Below are 21344 nucleotides of genomic sequence, written 5' to 3' on the forward strand. Positions count from 1 at the left end.
CTTCCTCTCAAAATTAATAAAAATATATTTTAAAAAGATAATAATAAAAATACCTGGTAAGCCAAACGAAGTATGTGGCGGGCCAGGTTCAGGTTCAGCCTGCAGGCCTCTTGTTTGCCGCCTCCATGGAGGCGAATAAAAGAGTTGTTCTCGCTGACCTGCAGTGAGCAGCACCTCCTGTTCGCCATGCTGGCAGAGCCTCCTAGAGCCGTGATTGGCAAACTGCGGCTCGCGAGCCACATGCGGCTCTTTGGCCCCTTGAGTGTGGCTCTTCCTAAGCCTTAGGAGTACCCTAATTAAGTTAATAACAATGTACCAACCTATATAGTTTAAGTTTAAAAAATTTGGCTCTCAAAAGAAATTTCAATCGTCGTACTGTTGATATTTGGCTCTGTTGACTAATGAGTTTGCTGACCACTGCCCTAGAGGATATTTTCAGTCCCCAATGCAAATGGGAAAAGTCAGTCTCCTCCCTCCCCAGTTGACAGATGAGAGCACGGAGGCCAGATTTCAAGCTCTCCAAAGGCAGCAGGTGTCTTCCTCGTGTATGTTCCACCATGACCTCCCCATCAGCTAGAGGTTGTACATCACTCTGTCTGGAATGAGGTCCTGGCTCAGTCAGAAAGTCCTGCTCAGGGATTTTGTGCCTGGACCAGAGAGGGAGACCTGCCCGTGGAGAGACCTTTGGACTCCCTTCCTGCCCCTCCTCCCATGCCCACTCTGTCACCTTTCTGTGTCCCCTGCACCCTCCGCCCCAACACCTGCTCTCACCCCACATGGGCAACACCTGCCAGGCTCACCTCACTTTCATTTCTGCAGGTAGCAAGAATCCAAAGATCGCCTTGAAGCTGGCTGAGTTTCAGACTGACAGTCAAGGCAAGGTAAGAGGGCCAGAGAGCCCCGAGAAGCTTCTGGGTGGGAAGAGGGGTCAGGGTATGTGTTTTGAGCTGGGTAGGTAGTTGGGTAGCATCAGCAGTCTGCTCGCTCCCTTCCTGCGGCAGGTGCTCCTCTTGGCCAACTGAATGCAAAACAACGCCGTCCAGAGCTCTGCTGCCAGGCTGGGCCCTGCTGCCCCCGTCACTCTGCACCTCACTCTGAAATGACAAGAGGTCCTCGTCACTTAGGGAGTTGTTGCTCAGGCCTCCCTAGTCAGGAGGGCCAGAGTGGCTGTGACTGAGAAGGGCTGTGGGGACGGGGACGTCAGGTCAGAGTTCAGACAAGCTGAGAAAGCCCTTGCATATTTTTGCCAAAATGCATTCTTGTGTAATGTTTCAGAAGGAAGCATATGATAAACTACACTGACTTTTGTAATTGAGGAGTCAGTTTTTGTTCTGGGCAAAATTCGGCCCTAACCAGACCCATTCTCCAGTCTTGACCAGAGTATTCGTGGAGATTTAACACAGATCAGCTCTAAGTGGCTTTGTTTTAAATAGTCCCTGGCTCTGCCAGACAAACGGGGTCCTGCAGTGGTATGGGTTATACCAACTGAACAGGCAGTTGGGGATGTTAGGGGGGTGCCCGCTGGGGTGTGGGGCATGCTGAGGCCCTGCCTGCCTTTTCCTCCTGGGGAAATGCCATGCCAGCCCCATTTAGGCTCCAGGAAACTGTGGCATCCAAAGACTATCTTGCCCAAGGCCACCTGGCTTTGCATTGACAGTCCACACCAGAACCCTGGGTTTCCAGCCAATGGGCTATCATAATAAAGTCCCCCAGACTGGGCAGCTTAAACAACAGTTTATTGTCTCACAGTTATGGAGGCTAAAAGTCTGAAATCAAGGTGTTGGCAGGGCTGGTTTCTCCTGAGGCCATGAGAAAGGACCTGTTCCAGGCCTCTCTCCTTGCCTTGTAGACAGTCGCCTTCTCCTTGTGTCTCATCACAAGACCCTCTACCCATGTGATACCTGTGTCCACACTTCCAACACGAGTCCTGTTGGATTGGGGCCACCCTACCTGTATGACCTCATCTTAACTAATTACATCTGTAGCCACTTTATTTCCAAATAAGGCCCATTCTGAGGTTCTAGGGGTGAGGACTTCAACATGTGGATTTGAGGGGGACACAGTGTGCCCCTAACAGTGACTGTCTACTCCTGGGTAGCATGTAATGTGACCCGAGCCTGTTTTCCCTTTAGATCGTCTCTACCCAAGAGAAGGAGCTGGTGCAGCCCTTCAGCATGCTCTTCCCCAAGGCGGAATACATCGCCCGGGCCGGGTGGACCCGAGACGGCAAATAGTGAGTCCCTGTCTGACAGCATCTAAGTCATTTATATTCAGGACCCGGGTGGGCCACTCCTCTCTACCCCCCAGCTCCACCCCTATCGTAAGAATCATGGAGTCACCAAATAGAAGGAGTCCTGTTTCACTCACTTTCTAGCCCTTCTGCTCACATCAGAGACAAACATCTCTAACGGGTCCTAAAGCATGGCCCGGAGGCTCAATCCTCACCACCCATCTTTTTTTGTGAGGCCCAGGAGCCAAGAATGGTTTTTACGATTTTAAATGATTTGGGGGTTGGGGGATCTAAAGAATAATTTATCATACATAAACGTGATATCAAACCCACAATTCAGTGTGTGTAAATGAAGTTTTATTGGCACAGGGCCACACCCATTCATCTACAGCTTGTCTGTGGTTGCTTTCACATTACAAGGGCAGGGTTGAGTAGTTGTGAGGGACACTTGTGGCCCACAGAATTGAAATACTGACTCGCTGGCTCCTTTACAGAAAGGGTGTGCATCCCCTGCTCCAAACACTTGCCAGACTCCCTTCGTAACAGAAACAGCGAGACTCGGGCCATGGGCTCTCGCTGGAACCTCCCATCCCTATGATATTGCTCTTTATATATATATAAATATAAACAAATATATATATATATATATATATATGTGTGTGTGTGTGTGTGTGTTTTAAATTTTTTTATTGATTTCAGAGAGGAAGGGAGAGGGGAAGAGAGATAAAAACATCAATGATGAAAAAGAATCATTGATCAGCTGCCTCCTACATGCCCCACACAAGGGATCGAGCCTACAACCTGGGCATGTGCGCTGACCAGGAATCAAACTGTGACCTCCTGGTTCAACCACTGAGCCATGCCAGCTGGGCTGAAATTGCACTTTAATTTGGTTTTAGCTGCTTCCTGTTTATTTTGAGATGCTGCTTTTCCACTTACAATACTGAGAGATCCCCATTTAAAATACGTTTAAGTTAAAAATTGTCAAGTTACACCAAAGTATGAAATCAAGGATGGTGTGTGTAGGTGAGGATTTGGCTGAAATTGTGGCTTTCTCAAAACTGCTCTGTGATTTCATGATGTAAGCCGTTTCCAGAAGTCAGGTGTGGAGTTCTGTCAGCCCCCCTGAGCATGCATTCCAGCCAGGAAACTGTGTGTCATGGGGTTACTTGGTCAGGTATCGGTGAAGTTGACAAAAGGGGGCTTTAGTCACCAGTTTCCGGCTGCTGGCCCCTGAGGCCTCTGGCTTCTCTTTCGCCCTCTCAGCGCCTGGGCCATGCTCCTGGATCGGCCCCAGCAGCAGCTCCAGCTCGTCCTCCTGCCCCCAGCCCTGTTCATCCCCATCACCGAGGATGAGGAGCAGCGGGAGGCCTTCGCCAGAGCCGTACCCAGTAACGTCCAGCCGTACGTGGTGTACGAGGAGATCACCAACGTGTGGATCAATGTAAGGGTGGGGAAGTGAGCTCAGGCAGGCCTGCCCCTGGCCAGGGAGGGAGCGTCCACGGGGCTGGGTTGGGCCTCCCCTTCCTGAGCAGGGTGTGCCTGACCTGACGTGTCTTCCCTCTTCTGCCCGGACAGGTTCATGACATCTTCTATCCCTTCCCCCAATCAGAGGGCGAGGACGAGCTCTGCTTCATCCGCGCCAACGAAAGCAAGACTGGCTTCTGCCACTTGTACAAGGTCACCACCGTGTTACAGCCTAACGGCTACGACTGGAGCGAGCCCTTCAGCCCCGGGGAAGGTGAGCACAGCCTGACTAACACCACTGCTCATCCAACTGCCGTCTGAGGTTCCATGCACTGTTTGTTCACTGATCCCGCCCTCTGACTCAGCCGCCCACAGGAAAGAAGTCATTCACACCTGGCAGGGGTCACCATAGCTGCCTGTTCATTCATTCAGTCAACAGGAGTTATTGAGCGCCTGCCAGGTGCCAGGCCCGTCTTACACCAGGGGTCGGCAAACTATAGCTCAGTGATGGCGAACCTTTTGAGCTTGGCGTGTCAGCATTTTGAAAAACCCTAACTTAACTCTGGTGCCGTGTCACATATAGAAACTTTTTGATATTTGCAACCATAGTAAAACAAAGATTTATATTTTTGATACTTATTTTATATATTTAAATGCCATTTAACAAAGAAAAATCAACCAAAAAAATGAGTTCGCGTGTCACCTCTGGTGCGTGTCATAGGTTCGCCATCACTGCCTATAGTATAGCTGTAAGTCAGTCCCAGACCATCTGCCTGTTTCTGTAACACATGGTCATGCCCAGTCACTTATATGTCCTCTGTGGCTGTTTTTGTGCCCCGATGGCTGTTTTTGAGTAGTAATCCAAAAACTATGAAAGATGCTGTCCCGGGAGTGATGAGCGTGAGGGGCTTTCTTTCTAGAACTGATGGTTAGGAGAATGTCTCTGGATAATGTGCCATGAAGCAGGGACTTGGAGGATGCGGTAAAAATGGCGGAGGCAGCTACACAGAGCTCTAGGCCTCACGAGCAGCCCATGCAAAGGTCCTGGGGCAGGACCATGTCTGCATGTTAAGGGAACAAGAAAGAAGCCTGTGTGACTGGAGCAGAGTGAGGGGAGAGCGGGAGCAGGTGAGGGCAGAGGGGATGGGGCAGGTCATGTAGGGCCTTGTGAGTTTCGGAGGGAACTTGGGCTTTTACATTGGCCTTCCACCACTTTAAAATGATTCCTGAGGTTGCTGTGTGGAACGTAGCCTGAGGGGTGAGGAGAGGGACAGGAACGGGTCAGGCGGTGGGGCTGGGCTGATCCAGGTGATTCGCTGCACTCTGCACTTGACCACTAGCTGACATGGTTTGCCTGTGGATTTGGATGTGGAGCCTGAGAGAGAGAGGATGGCACAGGCACCATTTGTTCCGTCGCAGGTCTATTCTGAGATGCGAAGTCTCTGAAAGGGGCAGTTTTAGGAGAGAACAATCCAGAGGTGGGTTTTGCACGTATCCAAGGTGAAGAGCTCAGTAGTGGGAATGCCGTGTGGGTAGGTTCGTGTGCTCGGAGTTCTGGGGAGAGAATGTATTGTGATGGGAGTGTGGCCGTCCTCGCCAGCAGCGTGGATGGCATCTCAGCCCCTGGACAGGACAGAGTGCCACAGGGCCGAGCCTGCGAGTTAAGCCGGCTCCTCAAGCTTGGAGCAGGGTCTCTCCTGTGGGCACTGCTGACCTCAGGACCGGGTCATTCTCTGGATGGTCGTCCTGGGCACTGGGGGGAGTTCAGCAGCATCCCTGACCCCCCCCCCACTCCCCAGTTGTGGTAACCATAGACGTTCCCAGGTGTCAGCCAGTGTCCCCGCAGGATTGGGCCGAGTCACCGCAGGATTGTCCTACAGGTTAGAGGTAGAGCCCACAAATGAGCCTCAAGCAGCCACCTGACAAGGGACAGAGACCCAAGTGAGGATGTGTTCAGGGTGCCAGGAGCCGAGGGGGCCCGAGTGTCAAGAGGCGAAGCCACACGCTCCGAGGGGTTGGGTAAGGCAGGGACTGAGGAGTGCCTGCTGTCTGAGGGCACTGCCGCTCGGGGTTTGATGCGGCCCCACGTGCCGGCTGAGCCATCTGCAGGGAGTTTTCTTTGGCTCATTGGTGTTGCTGCTGTTTGGCTTGTCTGTTGACTTACTGACGCCACCTGGCTTTGGGAAATGTCACTTGAAAAGTCCTCATTTCCGCCTCCTTGAAATGGGCCAGCTGAGCTCGATTCTCACCTGGTGGTAGAGTGGAGCTCGAAGCAGGTGCCTCTCAGGAAACCTGCTTTTGAGTTGGGCACACCTGGTTTCCCATGCACCTGTGTGTGGGCCTCTGCTGCATGCCCATCTCACACTCTTGTCACACGTCTTCCACCTGCTCGATGGCAGTTGGACAGATGAGAAGGCGTGGCCTCATTCACTTTAAATCGGAAGGAATGAATTCTTTAAAGGCAGCCTCCAGGCGTGCTGTGCAGTCGAGTGAGGCCAGCAGCCTGTTGGAATGCACGAGCGGCAGGACAGTGGTGGCGCTGGCGCTGGCACTGACGTGTCCGTGCGACACCTGCTTTCACAGAGGACAGTCCTGCTGGAGAGGCCCAGCAGGCGTGCTTGGCAGGGCCCTCGGGGCCAAGAGAAACATGGGCTTGAATTTGGGTAGCCAAGAAGACTCAAGAGCAAGAGCAGGGAATAGGGCTCAGAATGGGTTGGAGTGAGATGGGGACCAGCCAGCTGCGCCATCGTCCGTGCCTCAGCGGGAAGCCTCAGGGGTGGCTGGAGAGTTGAGGAGGGGCAAGGCTGGCCTGGGATGCAGAGGCTGTAGACTGGCATTTGCCAAGTTGGTGGGGGCCGGTCTGGACAGTGCAAGTCTGCTGTGGTGCAGGGGGGTCTCGGTGCTTTGTGTCCCCATCACAGCTTCCTGGGGCCCCTTCACCTCTTTTCCTTTCCTTATTTCCAGATGAATTTAAGTGCCCTGTCAAGGAGGAGATCGCGCTGACCAGCGGTGAATGGGAGGTTTTGGCCAGGCATGGCTCCAAGGTACCAGCGTCTCCATGCACACTTGTACATGCACAGGCACATAGACACACACTTCTGGTCCCTCTCAAGACCTCTTGTGCTTGTGGCTCCCCTGCCTCCACCTGGCCACTCCTCCCTCCTGCTCCGCCCCCTCCACAGCCCCAGCGTGCCCAAGGCCAAGGCTGGAGGCACCTTGGGTCCAGGAGGCAGGGCCCCATCTGAGCACATTCTCAGGGCCACAGGGAGCTCTCTGTTATCCTCCTTCCACTCCATGAAACCACTCAACCCTGGAAGAACAGTTTGTGGGACACTTGGGGTGCCCACTGTGGGATCGTCTTGCAGCTTCCAACCAGGGCCACCCCCCACGCTTGCCTGAGGGGAGGTTCAGGAGCAAAGGATGTGGCCACAGGGAAGACCAGAGGCGTTCGTTCCATTCACGTACCTCTTAAAAACACAGTGCGGCTTTGCCTCTGGCTACAGCATCTTCACAGGGTCCAGGTCTACAGAATTCCAGATTTTACAAAGGGTCCCCTTCATCAGACTTCCTGGTCCCTACTTCACACCAGCATAAAGGCCTCGTGGACCAAAGACAGACATATTAGCACATGTGTGTCCCTCCCAGTGCTCTTCACATGGTGGGAAGTGGCAGTCAGTCAACACGAGTGGCCAGCAGTGGCAGGGAGGTCCAGGCTCCGTAGGGAACCGTGTTGATTACAGCAGAACCACACCTGCCGGAAAGCCCTGTCACCGGCTTGTATAGCCGTCACTACAAATTGCTGGGAGAGAAGTTGTAAAACCATGAGCACAGTCCCAATTCGATCCGATTTTAAGTTCTCATCTTTATGGGTGAGGCAAGAGGGCCAGGAAGTGGGGCACCCAGAGGTTAAAGGACAGTCACCTACTCTTAGTGGCTGTGCTTGCTTGCGGTCAGTCTTGCTGGAGGTGTTCTCCCACCCTATCCCCCGACCCCAGCTCTTAGCCTAGCTCTGCCCCGCGAGGAGTAACTGGGTAGTAAGACTGTTTCCTCATCTGTGAAATGGAACCATCTAGAACAGTGATGGCGAACCTTTTGAGCTAGGCGTGTCAGCATTTTGAAAAACCCTAACTTAACTCTGGTGCCGTGTCACATATAGAAACTTTTTGATATTTGCAACTATAGTAGAACAAACACTTATATTTTTGATATTTTATATATTTAAATGCCATTTAACAAAGAAAAATCAACCAAAAAAATGAGTTCGCGTGTCACCTCTGACACGCGTGTCATAGGTTCGCCATCATTGATCTAATAGCTCTAATTCTTTCATCTTGACAACTGGTCTCTCCCCCTTGTTAGTGCTGATGATTCTCTGTGGGGGCATCCTGGGCGCTGCAGGGTGTTGAGCAGCCTCCCTGCCTCCCACCAGAAGTACTCCCAGTTGTGACCACCACAGATGTCCCCAGACATAGCCAGGTGTCCCCTGGGGGCAGAACCACCCTGGGTGAGGACCCTGCTTTAAAGTACTTTGAAGCCCTGGGCATATATAGGGTTTGGCACACACAGAAGCCCACATCATCCCTTTCTCTCTCACCGAACATTACATTGGCATGCCTTATCTTTTTACTCAGAAATTAAAAAACAAAAGGAGCTAGAGTGACCTCTAACATCCCTGCCTGAGGTCATGTGCCCCCGGCCTATTTCTGCGCTCCCTCTGGAAAGATGCGGCTGTGGTGGGTCCCTGGCCTGGAGAACGCCGAATTCCCCATTTGTTTGAGTTTTCAAGGACATCCTCTGTTTCTAGAAAACCTGTATTTAAGAAGCATGGTATCAATGAACAGTCAGTATTTGTTATAATGACTGGGTCATTCTAGACACGATGCACATCGGAATCCCCTTCTGCCCTCACCCTGCACTCTGCAGCCTCTGCCCCTCCTTGGAGGTGACCACCGAGGGACATCACTTGCAGAACTTTCCTATTTGCACACATCATTTTAGGGGATTTCTAGAGGTTTTTTAGAAAATAGTTTTTTTGTGGACACAGAGAATTGTGCCTTAGTTATGGAAACAATTCCACCTTTTTGGACACTCCTATTGTCACCTTTCTTTAGTCTTAAGAGCACTTTGAGCATCTTTGTCCCTCCATTTTGAAATCCCCTCCTGGGCGAAGTCCTCAGGAACAGTTCCCAGAGGTCTCACTGCCAGGTCAGAGGACACACTTTTTTGTTTTGCCTCCATGTTGCCAGGTTGGCCCCAGAGAGGCAGTGCCTGTCCCCATCCCAAGCAGGGTTTTTCTTCTCCTCCTGAGGACATCGCCTAAGAGCCCCTCAGGGATACAGGTGGGGCAGGGAGTGCCACCTCTTTACTCCATGCATCTGAGTCACAGGTGGGCCGAACCCACCCGGGACCAGGGGCTGGGGCTGACAGGCCCTTGTGCCCAGGATGGCCCCTCCCTCAGCCTCTGTGGGAGGCTCTGGGCATGCCCAGAGTAACTGTCCAGGGTTCTGATTCTAAGTTGCTCCTGGATGTGCAGCCAGCCCAGCTAGATCGAGATCGACTCCCGCCCCACAGGGTCTGAGAAGTGCATCTCTTCCAGACACTTCTCCGGCCAACTTGGGAGATAACAGGTCCCCTGCTCACAGAACACTGGCCCTCCCTGTGGAGGTAGGGAGATGGGCGGGGGTCATGGGAAAGCAGGCCTGGGAAGCGTTGGGCAGCCTCACAAGGAGCCCCTGTGTCCCCACAGATCTGGGTCAACGAGGAGACGAAGCTGGTGTACTTCCAAGGCACGAAGGACACTCCCCTGGAGCACCACCTCTACGTGGTCAGCTACGAGTCGGCCAGTGAGATTGTGCGCCTCACCACGCCCGGCTTCTCCCACAGCTGCTCCATGAGCCAGGTGGGCACTCCCCTGAGTCCGGATGCTCTTGATGGCACTGTCCCTGTACCCGCCTTAGCCTCTCAGAACATTCTAGAACAGCCGTGGGCAAACTACGGCCCGTTTGAAATGACTAAAACTAAAAAAAAAAAAAAGACCGTACCCTTTTATGTAATGATGTTTACTTTGAATTTATATTAGTTCACACAAACACTCCATCCATGCTTTTGTTCCGGCCCTCCGGTCCAGTTTAAGAACCCATTGTGGCCCTCGAGTCAAAAAGTTTGCCCACCCCTGTTCTAGAACATCAGGCAGCAGCCAAGCACAGGGCCACTCCCCATCCAGGGTAAACAGTTGGTAGCAGTTTGCCGACTATAGAACCAGGAAGATGGTATAGGAAGAATCTGAGTCTGACCACGTGGGACCCCTGGCCAGGGGACAGAGTCCTCTGGGCCTCAGTTTGCTTATCTGAAAAATGGGGGTAATGATAACAGTAGCCACCCCACATGGGTGGGGTTTGAGGTTTAAATGAGCACTTACACAGGGTAAGGATGGTCAGTATCAGTGAAGGTTGGCCAGTGATGGGACAAAGGGTGCAAAATTGGGGGGTGGGGAGAGGTGCTCAGCGCCCCCGTCCTACCCGCAGAATTTCGACATGTTCATCAGCCACTACAGCAGTGTGGGCACACCACCCTGCGTGCACGTCTACAAGCTGACCGGCCCCGATGATGACCCTCTGCACAAGCAGCCTCAGTTCTGGGCCAGCATGATGGAGGCAGCCAGTGAGTAGCCCCAGATCCTCTGGGACTTGACCGAGACTTGCCGTTGGGAGCCTCAGCTTGCCCGTCTGGAAAATGGATTGGGGTCCCATCCGATAACACTGGTGAGAGGAGGGTGTCCTGGAGGGTGTAAGGCAGCGAGCAGCCTGCAGCCCTCCCTGCTAGGCCTCCCCAGCGTCTGGCCTCTCCCGGCAGCCTGAGAGCTCCTCTCAAACATGACCACTGGCCCCAGCTGTCCTGTGGGCTCTGCCCCTGGGACAGACTCTCCTTTCTGTGCTGCAGCTAAGGCCTGCCCCTCACAGAGCAGACTTGGTTCAGGAGCCGACTGCCTGCCAGTGGGTCCCTGAGGCATCCTTGTCCTCAGGGGCAGCATCTCCAGGGCGCAGAGCAGATGCTTGGGAGCCTTTGTAGAGGAAGGCCTGGAGGTCAGGCACAGGCGGAGCCTCGTAAAACAGGAGGCAGCTGTCAGCTTGCCCGGGAGCCAGGAGGGCAGCCTTCATGCTGCTGGGGTGACCCCAGGTTCCAATTCTGGCTGCAGAACCAAGGACAAGTCAGCGTGCCTCCCTAAAATGTTCCTTTATCTGCAAAGTGTTACAATGTCTGTTCTTAGGATGAAAATCACAGCCTTCCAAACACACAAGAATCTCTTCCTAAGCAGGACGCCCTTCCCTGACCCAGACCTGCCACTTGCTAGATTTCCAGATGTTCTGGGAAATAGGAAGCCCTGGCATTTGTAAAGTATTTATGGGCTAGAAAACATCTTTATCATCACCCCCTGTGACCTTAATACATAAAAGGCTTCTCCACCTAATACAGTGGTTCTCCACCTTCCTAATGCCGCGACCCTTAAATACAGTTCCTCATGTCGTGGTGACCTCCAATTTCATTGTTACAAATGGAACATAATTAAAGCATAGTGATTAATCACAAAAACAATATGTAATTATATATGTGTTTTCCGATGGTCTTAGGCGACCCCTGTGAAAGGGTCGTTCGACCCCCAAAGGGGTCGCAACCCACAGGTTGAGAACCACTGACCTAATAACTCAGTCCATGACTCTCTGCACGTCAACAACACGGGACATGATGGAGCAGGACCCTCAGCCCTGGTTCACAGATGAGGGTGGGCCTTGCACAGCAGCAGGGGAGCAGCGATGGGAACTTGGGTGTCCTGATGCCCAGCCCTGGACCTGCAGGCAGGAGGACTAGGGACTGTTTTCCAAAACTGCTGATCTTGCCATGTTTGCAGACAACCTCTATGAGCCGTTGGCCAGCTGCGGCCAAATCCCGCCACGCTCGGTCATTTGCATCGTCTGTGGCCGCCTTAGGGCCACAACAGCAAAGCTTGGTTGTTGGTTGTTACTACAGAGACACAGAAAGTCTCCTCAGCACCTAAGGCCAAAAATATTCTCCACCCCTTTCCAGTAAACATTCCACAACCTACATTACCGCTTATTTAACTTTTTAAAAAAATATTTTTTAATGGATTTTAGAGAGAGAGGAAGGAAGAAGGGGGTGGGGGGGAGAGAAAGAGAGAGAGAGAGATTTGATCAGTTGTCTTCCATATACACTCCAAACTCCGATTGGTGATCGAACCTGCAACCTGGGTACATGCGCTGACCAGGAATTGAACTGGCGACCTTTTGGTACACAGGACAATACTCAGTCAACTGAGCCACACCAGCCAGGGCACCTTATTTAACTTTCAAATCTGCACCCTGTTTACCTGAATAAAATCATCTTAGAGACTTTCTTCATGATCATGATCCAAACACCCGTGTTGCTTTGCAAAAATGAAAGCAATTATAAAGATTTGAGAGAAACAGACCATGAAATTGTCTGTCAAATCACAGAAGTGATGTCACCTTCCTGGGGGAATCAGCTAGCGCAGTGATGGCGAACCTGTGACACACGTGTCAGAGGTGACACGCAAACTCATTTTTTGGTTGATTTTTCTTTGTTAAATGGCATTTAAATATATAAAATAAATATCAAAAATATTTCTTTGTTTTACTATGGTTGCAAATATCAAAAAATTTCTATATGTGACCCGGCACCAGAGTTAAATTAGGGTTTTTCAAGATGCTGACACGCCGAACTCAAAAGATTCGCCATCACTGGGCTAGCGTCAGCGGCTGCTGGAGCCGGTTCACTCCTGGCCCTCTGACTTAAAAAACCTTTGAGCCCTAACTGGTTTGGCTCAGTGGATAGAGCGTCGACCTGCGGACTCAAGGGTCCCAGGTTCGTTTCCGGTCAAGGGCATGTACCTTGGTTGTGGGCACATCCCTAGTAGGGGGTGTGCAGGAGGCAGCTGATGGATGTTTCTCTCTCATCGATGTTTCTAACTCTATCCCTCTCCCTTCCTCTCTGTAAAAAAAAAAAATCAATAAAATATATTTTAAAAATAAAAAATAAATAAAAAACCTTTGAAAAGCAGAGGAGGGGGTGCTTCCAGCTCACCCTCAGCGGGTGGAGGCCAGGCAGGCAGTGGAGTGTGGGTGTCAGCTGGCTCTGGGCTCCTGTCTGAGTAGCCACGGCTTCTCTGTCTGTAGGCTGCCCCCCCGATTATGTGCCCCCGGAAATCTTTGACTTCCACACGCGGTCTGATGTGCAGCTCTACGGCATGATCTACAAGCCGCATGCAGTTCAGCCAGGGAAGAAGCACCCCACTGTCCTCTTTGTGTACGGAGGCCCCCAGGTGGGTACTGGCCCTGTTCCTCACACCCCCAGTCATGCCAGGACTGGAGTGCCCCCTCTGACCACACAGGGTTCTGGGGTCCCTCAAGCTTCTGCCTCTGGCTTTCTGTACACCTTATCCTCCCTCATGACCACCGCTCCCCCTTCTCCTGCTGATGCCCCCTTGTCCCTTTGGGAAGCCCCCCTCATCCCAGGTGTTCCTTTGGGCCACCTGCCCAATAGTGATCCACTCTCACCCATGGCCACCAGCATGGGGACAGAGGTGGCCATGGGCCCTGGGCCCAGGTCTCTGAGAAGGGGACATCTAAGACAGGGGTTCTCACTTGGAGTCCTGTCCTTCAGGGGACACTGGATGGTATCTGGACAATTATCACAACTCGGGGAAAAACACTCCTGGCATCGATGAGTGGAGGCCAGTCTACATGCTCCAGCGCCCACTACGCACCCCTCCCCCCATACACACACACACACGGAATGATAAGGCCCCGAATAGTAACAGCACCAAAGTGAGGCGCTGGTTGAAGTCAAGTTCCTCAGAGAAAGCACCTGCTTCCACACCAGCCATTCCCCCACCAGCATTTGTGTCTGCTTTTTAGAGATAACTGAGGGGTAGAAAGGAGGCAGAACAAGGCTGTAGGAACAAGGCTTGGTGCAGCATGGGCCCCTCTCCCTTTCCACTCCCCCACATCCAGAACCCTTCCGGGCCATTCATAGCCTTTACAGTACAGTACAGGGTCCTTATTAGGCTGGGAGACCCCCGCCCCGTCCCTCTGGCATCGGGGCCATCTAGCCCATTCTGTCTCGCATCTCACGCTGGATTTCTTACCACTTGCCCAGAACCCCATGTCCTCTCTTTGCCTCCCCCCACAGGTGCAGCTGGTCAATAACTCCTTCAAGGGAATCAAGTATTTGCGGCTCAACACGCTGGCGTCCCTGGGCTACGCCGTGGTTGTGATTGATGGCAGGGGCTCATGTCAGCGAGGTCTTCGGTTCGAAGGGGCCCTGAAAAACCAAATGGTAACTTTTCTTCCCAGTCTCTCTGGGCCCTTCCTGTGTAGTGAAGGGAGATCTGGGTTTTGTTGGCTCAGGGTTTGGGGCGGCTCTGGGTCACCTCCTTCAAGGACCGTCATAAGTGGAGTGGCCTTTTGGAACCAAGGGGAACATCTGCTTTGCTGCTCAGCTCTGAGCTTCGTCTCATGGGGACACAGGTATACACCCATTGCACCTGGTGCCTGAAACCAGATGCATCAGTACAGGCCCAGGCGGCAGGAGGAGCCAAGGGCTGGGCTGGACAGGGACTGGTGGCTGCACAAGTGGTGCTTACGGTGATGGTGGAGACCATGATGATGATGATGGTGATGGTTGTGTTGATGATATGATGATGATGATGGTGGTGGTGGTAGTGGTGGTGGTGGTGGTGATGGTGGTGATGGTGGTGACAGTAGTGATTGTGTTAATGGTGGTGATGGTGGTGGTGGTGGTGGTGACAGTAGTGATTGTGTTAATGGTGGTGATGGTGGTGGTGGTGGTGGTGATAGTGAATGTGTTAATGGTGATGGTGGTGATGGTGGTGGTGGTGGTGACAGTAGTGATTCTGTTAATGGTGGTGATGGTGGTGATGGTGGTGATGGTGGTGACAGTAGTGATTGTGTTAATGGTGGTGATGGTGATGGTGATGATGGTGGTGGAGATGATGACACCAGCTATTCATTGAGCCCTAGCATGTGCCAGACCTCTGAGTATAGGACACTCACCATCTCATGTTGCCCTCATGTCCACTGTAAAATAGGTCCTATTCAGGTTAACACCCTCGTTTTGGGGTGGGAAAACTGAGGCCCAGAGAGAGGATGTGACTTTCTCAGAGGAACAGCCAGGAGGTAGCAGGGCAGGGTTGGTGCCAGGCCTGTCTGACCACTGCCCCAGAGAGCAGGGCGAGTGTGAATGGAGCTTTGATCCGAGAGGGAGAGGGCTCCTCACAAGGGGCAGAGGTGGGACAGCAGTAGGAGGAGCCACTGAGAGGTTCCCGGCCTCGTCCCCCAGGGCCAGGTGGAGATTGAGGACCAGGTGGAGGGCCTGCAGTTCGTGGCCCAGAAGTACGGCTTCATCGACCTGAGCCGGGTGGCCATCCACGGCTGGTCCTACGGAGGCTTCCTGTCGCTCATGGGGCTGATCCACAAGCCTCAGGTGTTCAAGGTGGGTCCCGCCCCGCGCCCTCCTCTTGTCTGCTAGCACCCGCCCAGGCCCCGGCGCCCTTGGGGGAGGCATCTCGGCAGGGCTTTGCCACGTGGCTGTTTCTCCCCGCAGCAGCCCCACGGGGCCGAGCCCCCCTCCTCATTGCCCGCCACTGCTGACCCCAGGATGGCGTCCGGCTGCACAAAACCCCGCCAGCAGCTCTCTGTGGGAGGCTGAGCCTGGGACCCCGGCCTCGGATGGGCAGAGGTGGGGCATGGTGTGAAGAGCATCGGGGGAGGGGCCCCCAGGCCGCAGCACTGTCCGGGCACCGCGGGGCGGCGATGAGGAGGAGGAGGCAGAAAGGCAGTGGGACCAGGGAGGAGCCGATCCCGGCCTAAACATGCCCGTTCAGTTCACCCTCCCTCGACAGCACACAGTCCACGGGGGACACGTGGTCTGAGGGCCCCTCCCTGCCAGCCCCCCTCCCGTGTGCATGCCCGCTCCTCATGTCCTCCGGGGGAGGCCCTGGGACAGCCAGTTGAATGAGGGCTCCCGAAACCTGACCCATGTGCATGTGTCTCTCCTCTTCTCTCTCTTTCTCTCCGCCCTGTCCATCCACTGTGGCCCACAGGTGGCCATCGCAGGTGCCCCGGTCACAGTCTGGATGGCCTATGACACAGGGTACACGGAACGTTATATGGACGTCCCGGAGAACAACCAACTTGGCTATGAGGCGGGCTCCGTGGCCCTGCACGTGGAGAAGCTGCCCAACGAGTAAGGCCCCTCCCTGCCCTGGCAGTTCTGAGTCACTGGGTGCTCCTGCCCCTGACACTGCTCCCTGGCTCCCGCTCCTCCCTCTCCCTGCTTCAGTCTCACGTCCCCTCCCGCGGCCCTGTCGCCTCTCCGACCCTCCCAGGAGGTGGTGTCTGGGTGCTCTGGGACAGAGGCCCCTGGCCCTGCCCTCAGAATGCTGTAAGGAAAGTTCTAGGTTTGTACCACTGCACATGTGGACAGCCTCATTACCCAAGCTCATGGCTGCCAGAGGCCCATCAGTTGGTCTTCAACATGAACAGCCTTTGTCTTGTGGATTTTGACACTCTGGTTTGGGACCCAGTTCCACATGGTTATAACACTGGATGCATCAGACCAGCTCAGATGTTATGGCATGCCTTTGGCATTGGCATCTGATTCTCTGATTAAAGAAATCCGTATTGCCACTTTCAGCTGTGGCTCTGAATGTGTGCCGGGCTCCCTGGGAGGCCCACATGCAGCCAAACTTGGAACTCCCTGCTCTAGTCCTGTGCCATCTACTTCAGATCACATTCACTCACATCCACTGAGATAATCAATCCATTGAGACAGGCGCAGATTGCTGGTTGCCAGGGTGTGGAAATGACTGATGATGCCGTGGGGTTTTGCTTTGGGGTGTTGGAATGTTCTGGAACTAGATAGAGGTGATGGTTGTACAACCTTGTGAATACACAAAATGCCCCTGGAATTTTGCTTTAAAATGAGTTAACTTCAGGCTGTGTGAATTGCACCCCAATAAATTACTTTTTAAAGTCCAATGTGGCCACTTTTGCCACATTTCAAGTGCTCAGTAGCCAGGTGTGCTGGTGACTTTTGGGCTGGGCAGGTCTATAACCTTCCGTCATCCCAGAGTGCCTCGGGGCAGCACTGCCCTAAAAGCTTTCTGTAGCTCAGGCCATTGCACACATAGCCAAGAGCACCCTCTCCCCTCCTTGCCCGGATTTGAGGAGGTCTCCCTGGCCCACCAGTTATGCCGGTGTGTCTCCCCCCCTCAACCCTGCCCCCTCCCTCCACTACCTGTTACTTCCGCCCTCGCTGCCCCTGGGCGGGAGAGGAGGGTCCCACCTCCACCCTCACCCCACCTTGTCTTCCAGGCCCAACCGCCTGCTCATCCTGCACGGCTTCCTGGATGAGAACGTGCACTTTTTTCACACAAACTTTCTCGTCTCCCAGCTGATTCGAGCCGGAAAACCTTACCAGCTCCAGGTGGGTGGCTCCTGGATTCTTTGGGTCCCTCCCGGGAGCTGACAAGGTGGGAGTGGCAATCAGGGTGCATCACCTCTCACTGCACTTGCCACCTCTCCCTGGCCTCCCTGTAGCCAGTGTCCATTCGTCCTTGATGCAGCAGTCATGGTTGATCGCTCCGGTCCATGCTGCCCCAGTGCTGGGAACACAGCTAGACTCACCCCAGCCCAGAGCCTGGTGGAGGGTGGTCGATGCAACTGAAATCACGCAGAGGTTTTAAACCAAGAAACTTGGAGGAACTGTCCAGGGTTCTGCAAGCATCTACGTGGGATATTGGCTGGGATGTCAGAAAATTTCCTAAAGAGGTGGCATTTAAAGGAACTAAAGACTGCGTGGGGAGTCAGCCAGGCCCCAGGGTGAGGGAGGTGTGTGGAGGACACCAGACACAGGAAACCAGTGGATGGAGCAGCTCAGGGACAGGAGACTAGGGTGGCTGGGGAGCAAGCTGGAGAGGAGCTGGAGACCAGGGCAGGCCCCGGTGGCTGGCCTCAGGTGAAAAGTGGGGTATTGGGAAAGGGATGGTGCTTTAGTAGTAAGGGGTGGGCCTTGGGGGTGGGGGGTAAATGCTGGCATTTAGGGGGTGGGTCTTGCCTGGATTTTGTTCTAAGGGAGAGAAGAGGTGTCCAGCCCTGAGAGCAGGACTGTGACTGTTGTGCTTGCTCTGTGACCAGCATCCCTCTGGCTGCCCTGTAGACAGGGGCCAGTAGTCAGTTGTCCTGGCAGGAAAGGGGTCAACAGTGGGGAGCAAGAAGCCCAGTGGGCGTGGAGGAATGCTGGAGGCAAGAGGGACAGATGTGATCACATGCCGCCCCGATGTCTGTCTGCTTCCCGGACGCCTCCATGTGCTCTGTCCTGTCGAACGTGGCAGGAGGGAAGCAGGCAGAGTTGGGTGTTTTTATGAATCCTCACCCAAGGGTAGGTTTATTGATTTTAGAGAGAAAGGAAGGGTGGGAAAGAGAGAGAACCATTGATTAGTTATCTCCCTTATGCCCCTCATCTGGGGACCGAACCCACAACCTAGGTATGTGCCCTGACCAGGAATCGAATCCGAAACCTTTTGGTGTACATGACAGTGATCCAACCAACTAAGCCACCTGGCCAAGGCAAGGCCAGAGCTTCTGTGGGGGTGAAGAACTGTTAGAGTACCTCTCGGCAACCCCACCCCCAGTCACACATGCTTCTCACAAATAGGCCAGAGGCAGCTGCAGATCAGGGCAAAAGTCAGGCGGGCCCAGGATGGAATTGCAAATGTCCTTCTGAGCCTGAAGCCATGACCAGGGAGCTGGGATAGTTGTTCCCTCCTATGTGTCAGGTCTGTTAGCCTTGGGCCTCGCTTCCTCATCTGTGAAATGGGCACAAATACCCCCTCCCTCCCAGTGAGGCTGTGAGAGCCAAATAAATTTTCACAGGAAAAACATTTAGACCCTGCCTCCACAGGAGAAATTGGAAGTGAGATAACACCCTGTTGGGGGTGGGAGCACGGCTCATGTTCTTTTGTCGCCATGCAGAAGTGGGTGGTAGCACAGGCCCTGAGGGGTGATGCCCTGAGCCAGAAATGGGGACGGGCCCCAGAGTGCCAGGGCAGGCCAGCAGAGTTGCTCGGTGCCACCAGCCCTGCCTTCTCTGTCCACTCAGATTTACCCCAACGAGAGACACAGCATCCGCTGCCCCGAGTCCGGCGAGCACTATGAAGTCACGCTGCTGCACTTTCTACAAGAATACCTCTGAGGGCCAAGGCACTCGGCCGCACACTTAGAGCACAAGTGGTTTCTCCGCCGCTGCCACCACCACTACCACCACCACCACCACCAGTGAGACCAGGTGGAAGGACCGAGTGGCCTTGCAGCTCCCACCCTGCAGTGCCCTCGCCACAGCCCCCGCTGGACCGCCCAGGCCCAAGAGCCACCGCCTTCATGACCCGACGTCTTTTATCGTTTTTAAAAATGCTCCTGGGTTCTTTGCCTGCTGCTTCTTGGTTGCCAAGACAGAGAGATACGGCTGACCCACAGGGCACTTCCTGAAGCCATCCCCTCTCCCCACCGTCTGGGAGCAGGACGCCTGAACTCCGCTGGGCACGGGAGAGGTTGGGTCTGCCTCCTGGGCCCTGGCCCACCACTGCGCCCAGCCCGGAAGCATGCGATTGGTTGCCTTTTCTCCTCACCAGCCCCATTTCCTACTTGTGTTTTGTTTTTGGGGACATTTTTCATAATTATTTAAAAGACAGAAAGCAAGGGGTGCCTAAATCTAGGATTGGGGCCTGCCGCTGAGTAACGGGGTTCAGCCCAGCCAGCACCCAGTGAACCCTGCCTCTTTCGAAGCCCGGAGTGGGGAGTGGTGGCCAGCAGGTATGAGCGAGGCACACGGCGCAGAGCAGCCTCCTGGGCCAGCCTCTCCCCGCTAGCAGGCAGGCTCTGAACTCCTTCAGCTTCGGTCTCTGCTGGCCAGCGGCTGCTGCCCACCCCGGCCCTCCAGCCGTGTGTCTGCCTGGCCCGCACCGACCAGACTCCGGGGCTGGGAGTGGAACCATCCCCACCTCAGGGTTCTCTTTACTCCTTCCTTTCCCTCCCTGCCACGAGTTCTGCCAGGGGCGGGCGAGAAAAAAAAACAAAAAAAAAAAACCCAGAAACAAACCACCTCTACATATTAAGGAAAGAAAATATTTTTGTCAATTCTTATTCTTTTATAATTATGCGTGTACGAAGTAGGCTCATTAAACGATTCCAGATGGAAGCGTGGCCACTGCCTGAGTTTGCTTCTAAGCCCTGGGGATGGGGATGAGGGCCTTTTGGAAAGTGCAGGGTCCAGGAGGTGGCAGAGCCAAAGGCATGACAATCTTTGTAGTCAGCCCTGGACGCCTTGGCATGAAAGGGAGGGACACCATGCCCTGCTCCTCCGAGTGGTCCAGTGAAGACAGTCCCCCCAGTTCTGATGTGTCACTCGGAATCCAGCATAGGATGTGGAGGGCGGTATAGACAGCCCCCCAGGCTTTCCCAGGGCAACAGCACAACCCAAGGTACAGCCTCCTTCTGGCCGAGTGCTCTGTGGACCACCATTACTTCCTTTTGCACTGTGCTTGTCCAGAGACATGACTGTGTTTCAGGCATCAGGAAACGCCTTTCTTCATGTTTGTCCCAAGAGCAGAGAGATCCAGGGGGACTGGAGACGGTGCCTGTGTATACGGCACACAGGGTATTTGCGTTTCTGACATCAGAATGGCCTTGCTGGGTGCAGTCATCCTCTCCATCCTTTGGGAAGCTCTACCTTTATTTTTATAAGTACCGCGCGCTAACCGATTGCGCCACTGGAGCTCCGGCTCTACCTTTATTTTTAATTGCTTAAAAAATAAGTACAAAAGGCTATTAGGGAGGAAAGATGCCCTTCGTCCCAAGTCTCTATTTTTAATAGCTGCATTCTATTCAGCTTTGTGAATGTTCTATAAATTATTTTGCCAGGAACCTATCAAGGACTAATAAAAGTTATTCTGGACTTTTTATATTAATCAGTATAAGGGTCAGCTGGCCTCTGTAAAGAGCCAGATAGTAAATATTTTGGGCTTTATAGGCCAGATAATCAGTGTTCCAACTACTCAACTTCACCCTTGTAGTTCAAAAGCAGCCACCAATGATATGTAAAGTGTAGGTTTAGCTGTGTGCCAATAAAACTTTATTTAGAAAACCAGGCATCTAGCCAGATTCAACCCACAGACTGTAATTGGACAACTCCTGGTGTAAATGATACTGCAACCAATAGCCTTGTACATATTTTGGGTATATGTTTGAGTTTATTGGGTAAATTCCTAGAATTATCAAAGGCATATTCATTTTTAATTTTTGAAGAATACTGTCAACTTGCCTTCCAAAGAGAACACCTTGGTATGCACTTTGCCAAGAGGGAAGAAGAGTCAGTTTCTCCATTCCTTCACCAGTATTACGTGTTTTCAAACATTTTTATCTTCAGTCTTAAGAGGTGAAACATGGCATCTCACTGTAACTTGAACTAAAAAATTTTTTATGTGTTGGAGTATTTTCATGTTTTAAAGACACTAATTTACTAGTAATAATTTGCC

At 53.2% G+C, this 21344-nt stretch overlaps 1 protein-coding gene across 5 annotated transcripts in view; it reads left to right on the forward strand.

Moving 5' to 3' along the window:
• Positions 1-20013, forward strand: part of DPP9 (dipeptidyl peptidase 9) — a 38750-nt gene extending 18737 nt beyond the window's left edge. For 2 of the 5 annotated variants that reach the window (XM_059697094.1, XM_059697097.1), the window contains 13 exons: positions 820-881; positions 2133-2233; positions 3497-3674; positions 3809-3971; positions 6662-6741; positions 9444-9596; positions 10222-10357; positions 12907-13052; positions 13922-14068; positions 15092-15244; positions 15855-15997; positions 17128-17239; positions 18914-20013. In XM_059697094.1, the coding sequence (XP_059553077.1) occupies positions 820-881; positions 2133-2233; positions 3497-3674; positions 3809-3971; positions 6662-6741; positions 9444-9596; positions 10222-10357; positions 12907-13052; positions 13922-14068; positions 15092-15244; positions 15855-15997; positions 17128-17239; positions 18914-19006 (1667 nt within the window). In that variant the 3' untranslated portion in view covers positions 19007-20013. Of the gene's footprint in view, positions 1-819; positions 882-2132; positions 2234-3496; positions 3675-3808; positions 3972-6661; positions 6742-9443; positions 9597-10221; positions 10358-10964; positions 11217-12906; positions 13053-13921; positions 14069-15091; positions 15245-15355; positions 15491-15854; positions 15998-17127; positions 17240-18913 lie in introns of those variants that run through there. The other 3 variants (XM_059697095.1, XM_059697096.1, XM_059697098.1) reach the window with 3 other exon arrangements.
• Positions 20014-21344: the final 1331 nt, after the last annotated feature.

Source organism: Myotis daubentonii, chromosome 5, assembly GCF_963259705.1.
Source record: "Myotis daubentonii chromosome 5, mMyoDau2.1, whole genome shotgun sequence".
NCBI lineage: Eukaryota > Metazoa > Chordata > Mammalia > Chiroptera > Vespertilionidae > Myotis > Myotis daubentonii.